The 16,589-nt window shown below is 40.4% G+C and overlaps 1 protein-coding gene across 1 annotated transcript in view; it reads right to left on the bottom strand.

Moving 5' to 3' along the window:
* kitlga (kit ligand a) overlaps nucleotides 1-13,020 on the bottom strand; it is a 32,693-nt gene extending 19,673 nt beyond the window's left edge. Inside the window, exon 1 of the mRNA XM_074633679.1 lies at nucleotides 12,737-13,020. Coding sequence (XP_074489780.1) covers nucleotides 12,737-12,751 — 15 coding nt within the window. The 5' untranslated portion in view covers nucleotides 12,752-13,020. The remainder of the gene's footprint in view (nucleotides 1-12,736) is intronic.
* Nucleotides 13,021-16,589: the final 3,569 nt, after the last annotated feature.

Below are 16,589 nucleotides of genomic sequence, written 5' to 3'. Positions count from 1 at the left end.
TTTGAATGTTTCCCTGACACGCTCTGAGTGACCTTACAAGACTGAAGCCACAGCTGCACTGACACGGAAAGAAATGATTTCCCTTGCTGAAAACGGTCGCCGTGTCTATCTGGAGCACTAAAAACGATGCTGTCGCTGTGTCCTTATTAAAGCAAATCAACCATTTTTACTCTGCAACAGCAGAACCACCTGATACCAAACCCAAAGTGTTGAACAGTCAGGTGCAACCCTCCAAACTAAAGCCCCCTTGTCCGTCAGGTGCATTACGGCTCTCGAGGCCTGCTCGCCCTCATCATATTGATGCTGAGGATGATTATCCCGTCTCATTTTCCACCACACTTTGAACCCGAGGCATCATTAGCTGAACAGGCTCTCCAGACTGCCAGCCTCGTGGCCCTCTTAACCACATAATCTCATAAAAGCGGAACACAGGGCCTTGGATAACATTAGTCCATAGCAACATGCAGCCTGTTTTGTCAGAGAGATGGGATGTTTCATCCTAATCTTTTGCCTGGATAATTGTTTTGAATTTTGCCATGCGATATTAGTTCCCATGTGAGGATTAAAACATGGCAGATGATAAAGGCTGTGCAAAGAAAAAAAAAACACACCAGGCTGCTGTTGTTGTCCAGATGTTCTAGAAATGATCCGTGCTAAGGTTAACCAGTGGTTTCAAATTAATGCTTCATTCAGACAGCTTGTTTTCGCCCTTTTGACCAGGTCTTTTATTAAATTGTTTTTGTGTGGACAAATATAAAAACATTACTTTGTATTGAAATATAAACCATCGGTGTTTAACATGCCCACTCAATCACCAGCCACAATCAAATCCCCCTGATTATTAATATTTAATTCTTATGACGTAAAATATTTATATCACTCAGCACTTTGTACACGGTGCCAACATCTTCTATTGCTTCATGCTGTTTACTGACGTGTTTCTCTCCCAGACCACACTGTAGAGAATCATCAGGTCACAGGACATCAGGAAGCACGTTAGACACATTCACAAGTTCACATCTTAATCAATAAACTGCACAGGAAAGAGGCCTCGGTGCTCAGGAGGCTGCTTTTACCTCGTAAATTCCATAAAGATAAGACTACAAAGACAGCTGCATACGTATTTCTCATCAAAATGTCGGATTGAGCTTGCAATGAGTCAAACAAGATTGCAGTTATCACCAAATCCGTTACCTTGATTATGTATGAGAATATGTCTTGTTAAATGTATTTTCAGGCCATAAAAAGGCACAACAAAGAGGCTAAAATAACCAAGCCCCGACACAATAAATGGAAGTACGCTAGATATTCCAAGCGACTGCAGCTCACTTACTTCACATGTAAATCAAATCAAGCATCTGAGAACATTCAGTCTGCTGCTGCTGCTGTCTGCTGAGGTGTACTTAGAAGTACCAATAACACAATACACTTCGAGGTAATAGAGAGGAGCCGGGCAATTCTATAGTTCAATTCAATTTTATAGAATCTAAGTGGTTGTGCGGAAGCTTAATAGGCACTTGTCTGACAAGCGTGGGGTGGTTCTTGGTTGTAATGACTGTTGCACACTGTAGTAGTATCTCTGGATGAACATGGTGATTTATTTTTAGCATGACAACTTCTCACCCACACCTCAGCCAGATTTCTACCGCACCTTGTTTACTACTGAACCATAAAATTGCAAAAGGTACTGAACTAATTGTGGGGTGGTTCTTTGTAGTAAACGACTATTGCACACTGTAGTATTATCTCTGGATGATGGATGATTAGTAGAAAAGCATAACATAACCTTTCAGATTGACCGTCTTAAGTTTCAAATTCACCAGTGAAAGCTTCTCATACAGACTGTCAACATGAAATGAGATGCGTGGCTCGAGACAAAAAACACTATTCGGCTGATTCTCAGGGTTTTTGGAAATATTTCTTACAGTTTAACTTGGCAGTCGCTAGCAAAAATGGATGCAATAAACTGTTTTTTTCCCACTCCTAATACCGATACATAAACTCTGGGTATTGAGTACTGATGCAACACCATTGCTTTCTTTTTCCCAAATGAATAACATTGAATAAGAGCTACCTCACTGCATGGAACTCATTGGGATTCATATTTTTGCACCAGGGTTTGCTAAAGATTGTGTCGATGGACTGCCATGACAGCATGAATACAATACCATGGATCTGGCTAATACCTGATCACATAGTAAGGTGAGTATCTGGCCGAACTTGATACGGCAGATTGGATCGGTGCATCCCGACTTGCAAAGGGCGAGATGCTCGAAGAACAGATGAGCAAAAAGTTAACAAATATAATGAAAAAACAGAGCGTGAGACATTAATGAATGCCTTACTGAATGACAAATTTAAAATAAAGATATTCATTTCAGAAGCGATTGACGGGCATGTTCATGGGCAACTCGTGAAAAACATAAACGTCACACTGAAAGATGGTCTCCACTGGTATCTTTGAACTCTGAGTGAAGACATGCAGATCTGGAGAGATTTGTTGCCAACAGCTGGACAGACGAAGGTAAAGACACCTCATAATGGCACTGGTGCTCACAATAACAAGCAACGCAAACAAGCTGTGGCTAAATTTAAAGTGAGGCGCTCTGAATAACTGAGAAAATGGCTCATTTCAACAAATGTTTCAAATGTCTAGACCAGACCTCCCCATGGCTTTGGAGGAAATTAGAGAGAACATTAGATTAGCGTGTACCAAATGTTGCGGGCCTTTAACCAAATGACATCAAAGTGTCAGTGAGCTGGAGAGGATTAGAGGTTTTAATGGTGAAAACACAAATAAAAAGGTGACTAAGGGAACAATGGGAAAAGAGAGGAGACACAGTTTAGAGATTCTATTTTCAGGGACATACACAAGATTCCTATTTCAAACTTTGAACCAGTTAAGTGTCCTTGTCCTAGTCTGTGAAATCTTGTTATTCCACATTTCCTCAGAGGAATTTCTCCTGACATTTGTTGTTTGAGATGACGCAGTGGCTTTAATCAGATTACCGTCTCCAAAAGTCCCGTTGTGTGATTGAAGAATCTTTCTGTCAATGTGCTGGATGGACAATCTCTTTTTCACTGTGAAATGTTTTGCCGTCTTTCATTAATATGAAAGTCATGAGAAAACCCAGCCATAATTTGCCCAAATACTAGTCTTCCTGTTGGTGTCAAGCAGGAAATGTGATTTCGCTACTGAGAGCACATTTGAAAAGGGGAGGGTGAAGATAAAATGCATTTGATGACTGTGTTCTCTCTGTTATTTTCCTTGGAAAGGAAAAGCGATATTTTATGAGCCCCTTAGAGTCCCTTGATATAGCCACATCGCTTCCTATGTCAATAAATAACTGCGAGAATGGGTTCGGGTTAATATACACTAACTGCATGAGGGGAATTTAGCCTGGGCAACAAGGAAGAAAGTTGAGTTGTGCAACTGTTCTTTGTTATCAGATTCCATTGCGGAAGTTTTGCCAACTTTTTTTTTTTTTACCTCAACACCTTCTCCCCCACAGCTCAGCTAAATGTGCTATGTACCTGTTTTACTCCTGAATAATTAAATAGCTACTGAACTGTAAAAAAAAATTACCAGGGAAGTTTTGATCTTGTGAGTCATCCCCGGATATGCATGACTGTGGTCGGTCACGGCTGATGTTATCAATCCCGTTGGAGACCAGTTAATAAATACAAAAGTCTATTATACTGTCTGCTTTGATCACACAAGGCACAACTACGGCGCTGCTGATCATCAACATGTGCTTGACACGGTTAGAGGACAGGAAACATAGAATTTGGGGATTTATTTGGTAATGAATTCTACAGTACCATGACTGAGACAGGGGGTAAAGGAAGAAGGAAAAGATTGAGCCACCCACTTATAAGATAACAAACTTATCTTCCTTCAGACTGTAAGATTGCAGTTGCAAGCAACCTTTTGGTACAGATAAAATACTGTCCGAATCAAAGTAGAGGGTTGAAAATGAGAACTGGCTTTGAAGTCTTCCGCAACTTTAAACTCGTCTTTACTTTGTTGCGACAGTTTCTGATTTAAATCACGACCTCTCCAATTATGGCTGCCACTGTTAAGGAGATAACAATTCACAAGACCAGTCATGCTAAAACTGTCAAAAGAAATAGCATTTAACAGGAACAGGTTTAGTTGACAGCACAGGATGTCAAGCTCTGAGCTATGTGGTTATGACAAAAGCCACATGCACTCATGTGAACAGCACAGTTTCTAACTTCTGTATCAATTGTCCTTCGTGGCCTCTCATAGCTTGAGGAAAGAACTGATCATGTGGAAACTGCAATGTCTTAGCGAACAGATGAAGATTTAAACATTGAACAAATCAAACCCATCTAAATGCCCTCCAGCAGTGGCTGCTCTGAGTCAGCTGTACACTGGGATGACTTCACGCTTGTAAAGATATGCGCAAGCTTCCTTAAATTATGTGAGTTTAATGCAAAACTCCATTCATACAGACCTGAGGCATTTAAATGAGCCCGAACACACAAATATAGCACAACCACAACATGACCAATGTGCTAATTAAATTTTATGTTTCTTCCAAGAAAGGGTGGAGCAATCAAGCAATCATAATTTGCTTCAGATGTCATGAACTTGTCTTCAATATGTGTTTTCACTCTTACTCTGAACACAGCAGGCTACTGCACAGAGGTGAAACCAAATCAACTCTTTGCTTGGCTGTGTAGCTTGAAATTCCTATGTGGCTTGATGTTTTTATAAAGATCAAGCGAAATAAAAATTCCAGGAACGCCTCGTTTTTCGAAGTAGCTGCTGTATTTATGCCACCTGTACTCCAGTGCAGCTGAGCCGAACAGGGATCAACAGTCAGTGAATTACGGAGCGACTGTATCGGCTGGGGCAGCAACAACCAATAATCATTTTATTATTCGTACAACTAAATGATTTATGGTTTAGTCTATAAAAATTTCAAAGAACAGTGGAAAATGGCCATTACAATTTTCCAGAGCCAACAGTGACCGTCAGACCAACACGCTAAAACCTAAGGCTATTAAATTTACAATGATACAAAACGAGCGAACCAGAAAATCCCATTTGAGGAGCTGGAACCAGCAAATGTTTTTTTTTTTTTTTTTTAAATACACTCAAGATTGGTCACGTCTTTAAATCAGTAGTGCAATCTGAAAACACCGGACAGACATCTCTCGCTTGTTCAGTATTTACTACATTTACGATTAAACTGCGTACCCTCAAAACTGAAAGGGCGTCAGCCGGACAGACAATACAAAAAGTCCGGACTCACTCTCCAATCTACAAATATACCAGCAACAATAGATCGACTGCAATAATGCCTTGGATGCTGCTAAGTCATCATACTATTAAAAAATAATAAATGACAGCTCTAGTAACCTCAAATTCCTATTATTCCAAATCAAAATGCTCTTAAAGCCTACCAGTGAGGGCCACCACCTGTTCCCACTTCATTACCTACAGTTTGTCCACACATAACCACCAACAACTCCCTGTCAACTGGTATTGTCCCTTTCAAAACAGATACTGCTGCCATTACTCCAATCCCGAGAAAACTGGTAGTGATTTGGACGATCTCTCCAATTACAATTCAGACTTATCTTCCTGGCCAAAATCTTTGAACGGACAATTTATAAGCAGCTCAATAAATACCTCTACGTTCATCAGTCGCTATAGCCTTTTCAGTCAGGCTTCAAGTCACAGTACTGAAAAAGTCAGGGTAACCATCATAAAACATCTTGGCGTCAGCTGACTCTGGAGCCATCAGTATTTTGATCCTCCTGGATTTAAGTTCAGCCTTCAACACAGTCTGTCATTCCTTTATACTTGACCGCTGTTCTGGGCGTATCAGGATCTGCGTTGGTGTGGTTCATGTCATGTCTGACAGACCGTTCACAATCTGTCATCATTCGGGGGGGCCAGTCGATCCTAATCAGCGCCAGTAAAACAAGGAGTACCACAAGGTTCTGTTCTGGGCCCACTTTTATTCTGTATTTACATGTTGCTTCTCTGACACATAATAAGGAGATACGGGGTGTAATGCACCGTTATGCTGATGACACTCGAATTTATGTATCAACCAAGTCTGAGTTGATTGACTCCTCTCTGCCTCCTTTGAATGACATCAAAACTTGCAGCACAATTTCCTAAAACTCAACAGTTCAAAAGCAGAGATTATTCTGATTGGCAGTGTCTAAATGATAAATAAAGAAAATAACCTCAAGATAACCTTTGACAAAACTCCAATATCTCCATCCTCTCTTGCCCAAAACCTTGGCGCCATGTTTGACAGTCAGCTCTCATTTGTGTCACATTTCAATTAGAGCTGTTCCAATACCAGAATTGGATATGCGTCCGACGCAGCCTAAAATTCTCCGTATTCTCAAACACACCTCCCCATATCAATATATACCCTCCGATCTGACTTAACTTACACTAGCTTGCTGTTCACTCCCGCATTGAGAACATAATCCTTACGCTGACATACAAAGCTTTTAAACATGTTCTTAACAACACCTGCTCTTATGATTAATGTTTTTGTCTGTATCACTGTCTGTACCTGCAATGTTATGTCCTTTCATGACGAATGTTTTTGTATCTTGTCTGGGGTTTAAGATCTAGAAAAACACTTTACAAATAAAATGTCTAATTATTATTATTACATACAGCATTAAACAATTCAAAGGGTACTCCACAGTGAGAAATTAATTAATAAAGAGATTTAAGACAGTCATAAATCCTGCGACGCCCCAAGTAGAGCATAAATTATGATCTTAGACTCAAATATGTGTTACAAAATGTAATATAGCGTACTAAGTAGCAAATAAGTAGTGCTTTGAGACACAGTCTTGGAGTTCAGAGGAGAGAAAATTAGATATTGTCATGTGAGTTGCCGGTAATTGCCTCTGTAAAATGTATCACTGAGGCTTCAGCTTCACACTTCCTTCACAACCCACAGAACAGACCCATGAGCCTGGCTCCGGTTGTGTACTGCATCCATGTGACAGTGATTTCCCACCAATGTTTGCATTCACATGACACCTACTCACTGCGCCTCTTGTACAAAATCAAGCCTGAACTGAGGTCTAACATATCTTTGAACCGATCCAACCAGTCATTTCAAGCTGGCTCGTCAAGATGAAAAGGCCTGCAGGAATTTCTAACTGACAGACGTCAGCATGTAGCGGTTGATGGATTCAATTCAATTTATAAAGTGTCAAATCATGACAGAAGTTATCACGAGACACTTTTCATACAGAGAAGGTCTAGACTATCTAAAAATTGTTTTTAAATTCTCAGAGTTCCTCGAGTGCTTTTCTGTCTCCCGCCATATGAGTGTATTACGAAACTCCTGGCACTCCATCACACACTTCACTTTATCTGACACATTGATGATGAGGAATGAGTTCTTGTTGGTCTGAGATTTCCAAGTAGACGAATCTGCAGATTGCAGATTTCCTGCTAAATATATTCACCCAGAGACAAGCCACCTTTAAGGAGGGTTAAGGTTAGAATTGGCACGTAGTCCAATGACTGCCTTTCTCTGGATCTGCGACAGCACACTGAACATCTTGCTGCTGCAGAACTAAGACATCAAATGTTCAGGACATGAGGCCTGGGCTCCGTGACAGAAGTAAATCCTGTAACCCAAACCATGCTCGCTTTGTTGCTTTTATGGATTCTGCATGCCTTTCAGTTGTGAAAAAAGCCGAGATTTAAGGCTGTGACCGCACAAAGCTTTAGAGTAAAAACAATGGCACTTTCCACAAAACACCTAGGGAAAACATGATTGACTGTATTTCCTATGACTCTTTAAACAAATTTGGTTACAACATTGCATCACCACAGACAACCCACCGAAGTGTTTTTTTTGCTTGTGCTTTACTACACTACAACACTGTGAACATCCCTGACAAATGGCCTTTCTTCAGTATCTAAGTGATATGGGAAAATCAATTTTGAAAAGTCTATATTATTAAGCGTAATCATTTCTTTTTTTATTTCTTAAAAATATTGAGTTTCTCCTGTTCTGACCTGGATGTGGCAAATAAGGCCAGAGTCCTGCTTCTGAGATCAAACATCAGCTTTGTGTGCAAAGGACGGGGAGGCTCTTAATTAGTTTTTTCCATCACGGTGCAGCTTTGCATCTGAAACATCGCTGTCGACTATTTTCATTAAAGACGAGACCTTGAATTTTTTTTTTATTATTATACTTGTTGATGAGAATCTCCGCTGTTAGAGGTCAGGTTTTAGTATTTGGTTGAAATGTAAAACTTAGGCGATTCTGATCATCAGCCTCTACAACATTCCAGTATACTACAAATTAATATGAAATACTTAAAAGTGCTCAGACTTCCCAGAAGGCATGAAAAGAAATCACATAACCAAACCAAATGAATTTAGTTTTACCAATATCATGTGACCCTGGAGACTAATGTGAATGAACCTCTTCAACCCCACACACCCTTTCAGTAGAGAATAACATAACTGATGAGCGGGGTTAATGCCAGCATTGTTCAGACCCACAGAGCTTTAACTGGAAGTCTAAATTGCAGGATATCCACCCCAGGCCAAAACATGCTTTTTCATGCACTAGTCAATTTTTAGATTTTGGGCTATTATGCTTCCATAACATGTCTTCTTTCAGACTAGCGGAAAGAAAACACCCAAAATACACATTTAGGTGTTTATTTTACTACTTTGTGTATTTGCATCTGCAGATTTCTCCTAAATTCACCACAAGTTAGCATTAGATAATTCCTCATTTGCACATTTAAACATAAAATTTAAGAACATGTGTAATACAAAAAATAATTGACTTAATGGAAGTTATCAACTGGGGAAGTTTCATGGTGACATCTATTAGTTACATTTTTTATCCCATTCACCTGTATTGTCTGTCTTGCAAACTGTAATGAATTTTAGAACAAATCTTTAAAGGCCGTTTGCTCAAAACTAGTTTTCCCTCAGTCTTATCCAGAAATCTCCACTTCAGTAGAACTTACATCCACCAAACTTTCCAGTTTCATTCCTATCTATATTATGAAGGTTTTTACAGAGGGGTTTGTTCATACATCGTTCATAGCCTGATTTATAGAACATTATGTTCCAAAAAAATGGCAAAAATTCATCTTTGTGAGTGATGAAAAGAGACATCCAAAATCCCCTCTGTAAAAACCTTTGACTCTAATATGTCATGAAACAAGAATTTGGACCCTGGCTTTATCAAATGTTCAGATTTCTGTTCCCGAAATGTATGCAAATTAATACATATTTAATAAGATAATGCCTTATCTGTGTATTTAAACATAACATTTCAGGAAACTTGTAATACAAAAAAAAGATTGCCTTAATGTAAGTAATCAACTGGGGAAGTTTCAAAGCGATATCTTCACTTGGGATGTCTCTCCTTAAGTGTAATAATTGGAGCATTAAGATTCAAGTAACACATAATAATGTGGCCGTGAAGGATCTCATTTTAAAAAGCGGATAATGACAAAGATGTGCAGCCAGGCATGATCTGTGATTAAAACATGAGTCATAGGGTCTGTTTGATATGCATCATTGAAGAATGAGCGTTAATCCTCGATGCGAGCTGCTGATATATCTGTTGAAAATGAGAGAGCGTTAGTAACTAATACCATCGCAAGGAATATTTACTGGCTCCGCACTTGGTGGAATGCAAAGTGTGGCAAACAATGTTTTAATGGGGCTTTTGACTTTTAGAGGAAGTCATTATATGATTCAGCAGCAGGTAGCCTGCACCATCCTCGCCCTGCTGATGAGCTCACAGTACACACCACACAGCATGGTAGCTGTTTTAATGTGTTGTTTTTCATTTCCTGCTGTTGACGTGATGCTGTTATTAAACTATTAAAACAAACCATTAACCCTGGAACTTGATTAGCACATTTAAGTCTATATTACTTCTGTGCTTTTTACAATTCAATTTCCCTCAACCGATTCATTCAGCTGCGATTACTGGAGAGTGTAATTCTGACACATCGACACCCTCCTCGCCACGACGCCCACCTCCTGTATGTGACATAATCAATCTAATGATGCAGAGCGGTCTGTCGTTTCTTTGCCTTCTGGTCGGCACCTACCCGCAGCCTTCCAAATATGAAACAATGAAGATTTCCTCGAATTTAAGCTGGTAAGAAGCCACAACAACAACAACGAAGCAGAAGCCAACCGAGCCTATACATTATGTGAGCAGTTGGTCTGTGGATTTAGTCTGTGTTAGAGGTCAGCCACTCAAACAATCAAGCTTCTCTTCACCTGCTGTGTGTCACTTCTCCTGGATGGACTCGCCTAACCTGAGCAAATAGCCCAGCCTGTCAACAAGCAGTGAGCTGTATGTCATGACCGACATCAGCAGTAAATAACAATTTATGACTTTCTCACACATCTCGAGGAAGACAGAGAGGTGGGGTGAGAGGTTCGGCACCGACATGTGATGTCTCTCTAAACCTCCTACGGACCAAAGACCTGAGTGTCTGCTCGCTCCGACACTGTGCAGCCATCAGAAAACTAGTGCTCCCTACTGGTGACAAATGTTCTGTGAAGGTCTAGACATGCTCTCCCACTTTCTCTCTCTCTGTCACACACAGTCATACATACACCTCGTGTGTCACAGCTTATCTAAGAATGCTTGTTTTAATTTTCAATCGCCACTTAATTCCTGGTTATAACTACACACGCCAAGATAATACCGTCATCAGTTCACTATAAAAAAAGACCCTGTGAATTCACGAGAGGACTAAATAGATCGGGGCATCTGTGGTACAAATTCACTACATATTTTCTACATGTGATTACGTGACAGTGCCAAGCACCGGGAGCGGCGGCGAGGACAGTAAATAAAAGATGAAAGGTGTCGGTTTATGCAGCCAGGCACAACTTACTGTATAACTTCATTAAAAAGGCATTAAGGAAACTCTGCACGGAATATGATTAACAGCGGCAGGGATGCAGAAATGCCCACCCTTCCTCCAGGAAACTTCAAAGACTTGTATTCCCAGATGCGTTCACACACAAACACACACATGCACGCACACCCTGTGAAATCATCATGAATATGTTTCACGTTCTTTCCTATTTTTATCTGATTTAGTCATTGAAATGAGCTTAACCTGCCATTCAGGGAGAGGCAGTCAAAAACCAGATAAACGCAGGGTTCAGTCAAACAGGTTAAACCTGCCTAAATTTAGTTAGCACACCTTCTAATGCGCACAGTTTACACACACACACACACACATTAAAGATACATTGGAGAGATCCCCAAATGTGCACGAGGAAAAAAAGAACATGTTTTCACTCATAAGAAATGAAAAAAAAGCTCTTTCTGTTTGATAGTAGCCGGTTGCCTTGAGGTGATTCACCTGCTGGTATGAATCATAGAGGATCAAACCTTTTCAAGTCTACATACCATTCCACAGTGATAAAAACATGACAGCTGCTGTCTTTTCTTTGGTTCTCTTTGCTAAAAAAACATAAGAATGGCGTTAAAAGAAATCGTCAATTTGTACATTTTTGGGTCAGCCACGTCAGAGGCCACAGCTTATGGTGTCAGGGCTTGCAGTCACAGAGCCTAAGCTGGCCCTGCAGCTGCTCTCTATATGCAAAGTAGGCTGCCTCAACCAGGTGGATGACAACGTATTGCTGCACTTTACTGTCTTTTGATTGTTTTTATTATACTTTTTATTTTCTTTCTTTTAACTTATACTTTTATATTCGTTTTTATCTTATGCACTTTGTGCTCTTTTATCTTGCTTTTATATATGTAACGCACTTTGAATTGCCTTTGTGTATGAAATGTGCTATATAAATAAACTTGCCTTGCCTATAGTTCAAAATCTCTAAATGGATAATTATCAGCTCCAACAATACAACCAGAAATATATTCCCAAAAAAAAGCATAAAGTGACACCCATGACCTCACAGTTTTAGCTGATTAAACATCAGCTTTAATTTAACCACTAATGATTTGTGCCAGTCTGTAAAGGCTGGGTGGATAAATAAAGAGTAAGCAAGACAGCTGAAGTTGTTTTTTGCATGAGGTTTCTGCAGTACATTAACTCTGACACGAGTGAAAACACTCTTTGGTGATAACTGGTTTGCACTTTCGGGGGATTTTATGAGGATTTTTTTTTTAAATTAATCAACACAATCAAGTCCTTGTGGACGGATGTTTGTTCTCTGCAGGTAAAAAAGCAGTAAAGTGAGTCTATATCTTCTACTACCTCCCACGATAACAATCATTTTAAGAGTAAATAAGTGGCAGTTACGCAAACGGTGCCAGACTGGCGCCTCCAATATGAACCTATTGATCGAGGACGCATTATAGGAGCGCCTCTCTTCCAACGAAAGGAAGAAAATGAGGTTGACACACTGTATAAACTCTGCACAGGTGGTGAACTGTCTTCTTTGGAAAACGTTAAGGTGGAAAGCAGGTTTAACACCTTGTCAACCACGAGTGTCTATTAAGCCACAGAGCAGGAAAGTAAGTGGAACAGTAAGTCTGATCCTGTGTGGCACTTCTACCCAGTTAATAAGAACTCGTTGTCTCTTCATTAAAGTGCAGTCAAAGCCTGATATGAATTGAAAACAAAATGCAAAAAAGGTTCACTCGACTGGTTAAGTTTTAAGCAGGAACGTGTCCAGCTGCGTCAAACCGTCTATTTCCTCAAGATAATAAAAAACAAATAAACAATCACTTACTTTTGGCTTCTTCATATGGAACGACAGGAGTAAATCCAGTGTGAGCGAAAGCCTATTTTATTTTACTTCTACGGGGAGGAAAGGGGTTGTCATCATCCTGTGTGCACATATCCAATGCTTAAGTCAGCAGTATCCAAGCAGAGGAGAAATACAAAGCCCCAAGAAGAAGAAAAAGAAGTAGAAGGAGGAGGAGAAGAAGAACGGCAAAAAATGATGTGAAATCAAACTTTGAACCTTTGCAACCTGCAGGCTAACGGCGTGTGGCATCTAGCCCATCTATCTACAACATAGATCCAGACAGTGAGGGCTCGCAGCGCGCAGAGGGAGGGAGTTAAGCCTTTATAATGATGCGTAAAGAGGAGGCAAAGAGACGCCCTCTGACGACAGGACAGCTCCAAAAAACACTACTGCCAGTAGAAACACATCCACATCAGAAAAGAAAACGGGTTCACAACTCCTCTGCGTTGATCAATGGGGACTTTATTTGCCTGAAACTGCTACATTTAACCCATAAGTACCCATAAAGTTTGACATTTAGGCTATTTCATTTTTTTTTTTTTTTTTTAACTTAAAAGAATCTCATGTTCTCAATATTCAAAGGGGCTTTATTGGTATGAAAGTTTCAAGAACAATGTTGCCAAAGCATCAAAATACAAAAAAACACAATAACAGTAATATGAATATTAAAGGGTGGGTCCATTATTTATTTTTTTAAAAGGGACTATTTGTAACTTTCAGAAATGCTTGTTAACAGCGACACCTTTGGCCGTTAAGTCAACGAAAGTCAGCGTTGGGCTCGCGCTTGCTCGCTCTAAATAGACATGAACGACCGTCGCTCAAAACAGTGAGGCGAGACACGTCAGCTAAAACCACAATATCACTTTATATTTCAACTGCTTGGCAGTAATGTTAGCTGACCAGACGAAGGTCTCTCCATGAATCAATGCTGATACTACTACTTTTCCTGCTTTAGCAAAAGCGGGTCGTGCCAGGGGTGAAGCAGGAAGAGGAATGTTATCGTCTCCCGACTGCGCCTGCAGGGAACCACCGGCACCCGGTCGAGTCACAAGACATGGGAAACCTCTGTTGGTCTGGAGGAGCTGCAGCATTTATTTCTGCACAAACGTCCACTGTACATTCACTAGATATTCTCAGAACTAAACTAACTCTTCTGCAGTGTGTAGTGAGCGCGCATGCTCGTCTAGAGGTGGAGCGAGACAGCGAGAACGCGCACTGTGTGTGAGTGATGGCAAGCAGGCAGAGGAGCGGAGACTCCAGCCGCACGCGAGCGCGCAGAGGCGAGTGCGCATGGGATCCCGACCCGGTAGATTTATACGCTTAAAAGTTACAAACAGTCCCTTTAAACGGTGGGTCCATTATTTTTTTTTTTTTTACGTTTTTATATCATTCTGGAGCTTCTTATATATTCAAATCCAAACATTCACATTTTGGTCAAAGTATGTATGTTTTAGTGTCAAAATACTATTTTCCCAAGAACTTCTAAAAAGCTTTTCCCACGTGACCTGACGTAGGTTTCTGTATGATGATGCTGCTACATATATAGTATATACATATATCCTTATAGTCAGTGTATTAACGTTACATACAGTAACTGTATGTAAGAGTACCGGGACGGAAGATAAGCAATGCACTGCTGTGGACGCCACGTTAGTTCGTATCCAAAAGTCCCACGGCAAACAAACTAACCAATCTATGCAGCGGTAGACCAGCAACCCTCGTGTTCTGCGACGTAAAATGACTGTTTTTGTGAATGGAGTCTGGTGGCATTGAAGAGAGCGATGCAACAGTTTCAGTTCCCCGTCGGAAAGGGCTGTCTGACGGCGAGGTAAAGCTGTGAAAAATATTCTAAATATAGCGTACACTTAAACTGATATTGATTTATTTTAGGTGGCTAAAATACATTTTTTCTGCTGCTCCCGTCCACAGCCGCTTTACCTCGCCGTCAGACAGCCCTTTCCGACGGGGAACTGAAGCCGTTACATCGCTAATCGCTCTCTTCAAAGCCACCAGACTCCATCGACAAAAACAGTCATTTTACCTTGCAGAAAACGGGAGAATACATTCCGTACTTTAACTCAACAGTAAGATTGGTATAATTAATGATATATACAGCATATCCTATGCATGTATTTGCATATCCAGTTAACAGTAGTGTTATGGATCGTATCAAGGAACAGAATAATCCACTCAGTAACCTTCTCTCTAATTACATTTGAACAGATTGCGTAACACCGTGTGTATCATTCACTGTCCCTATAAGGTTGTAGCTTGTTGATACATATTGGGCAGCAAGATATGACCTGTCTCCTTTTCCTAGGAGTATTTTTAATTCGAAGAAGTCATCAAGCTCTACGAACTCTGAGATTACAGAGTTGAACTTGTCAAATTAAATGTTCCTTATTTCATTGAATGTTTTACATCGTAGGAGGAAGTGCATTTCTGTCTCAGCCTCACCTGTCAAACAGTAAACACGTATTCGGTTTTCTTTTGGTTTGTCGCCATCTGCCTATTTCGATTGCCAATTTGCGTTTGTCACCGAGCCTGTTCTTAGGATCGGTCTCTGCTTTCTATCTCTGACAGTATTCGTAATCTCTTTTAAGGGCCAGATAACATACTAACCTACGTTGGCTTTTAATTTCTTCTTTCTAATGTTCCAGGTAGATTTCTTTACATTGTGTTATGATTTGGTTTACTCTGGAGAGCAGGGGGCTCTCTGAAAGGGGGCAGTTAGCCTCAGCACCAGCTGACATTCTTCTCTTCAAGAATTTAAAATCATTTATACTAAATAAAATGTGAAACATTAGTGTTTTAGCACAACATTCTGCTTTGTGATTTGTTAAATAGCTGCGTCCTTGCTATGCGCAGGATTCAGCGTCGGTATATTTTATTGTACGAGAACATTCTTGGCAGGTTACTCATGTACATAATATGCTCTAGGTTTGTACTTGTAAAAAATACCTCTTAGGTCCACTAATTGGTGGTCCAATAATTGGCTAGGCTTTAAGGTGTGACACGGGAAAAAGGAGTCGTTATTATTATGGGCCCCGGTCTTGGAATGACCTGCATGCTAGACTCCACCTAGAGTCCCTCGTCTCTGTAGCCGGCTGTAAACGAAAGTTAAGAGTAAGAGGTTTTTTTTTTTTTTTTCATAAACACAAACCGTTCTTGCTACATTGCATAACAATTGTGTCATGTCTTGATGCGAAAAGTAACTTTGCTGCCTTCTCTGCCAGGTCACCATTGTAATAGAACAGAGCCTTTTGAACTGTGAAATTGTGCCCTCCCCTTCTTTTGTGTGTGTAACATAGTGAATGAGTGACTCAGTAACTGAATGAGTCAAAGTGTGAATCACAGCATCTATGAAACCACAAGTATTTTCACAACATACTGCCAAAATTCAGCACATTGTGACCAACAACTAAAAATAGTGAGACAATAGGGGGGCTTTCACAAGCAACCAACATTTAGTCCACCTTAAACAAACTCTGGTGCGGTTCATTTGGGCGATTGTGAGCGCATTATTCGCACTCCGGTGCCGAAACAACTGGTCTGAGAACACTTGTGAGAGGTGGTCTCGGACCGTTTCCTAGCGAACCAAAACGCAGGCTGCCTGTGTGGGCATTTTGTTGAGATGGATGCAGGTAAACAACAGGTTAACACGAGTGGGAGAGGACTGACCTGGACTTCTCCGATGTTTGCATAACATCTGGGTCGAAGAGAACACACAGAACATGCTAAAAATAAAGTCCAAAAACATAGTGCCGTGTATAGAAGTCATAAACCGGAGGAGAGGAGATTCGTGTGCAGTCGATCAGTGACGAGTCAAAGTGAA

This window comes from Sebastes fasciatus, chromosome 4 (assembly GCF_043250625.1).
Source record: "Sebastes fasciatus isolate fSebFas1 chromosome 4, fSebFas1.pri, whole genome shotgun sequence".
NCBI lineage: Eukaryota > Metazoa > Chordata > Actinopteri > Perciformes > Sebastidae > Sebastes > Sebastes fasciatus.
Note: the sequence above shows the minus strand (reverse complement) of the source record. Positions and strands in the feature narration are given on the sequence as shown.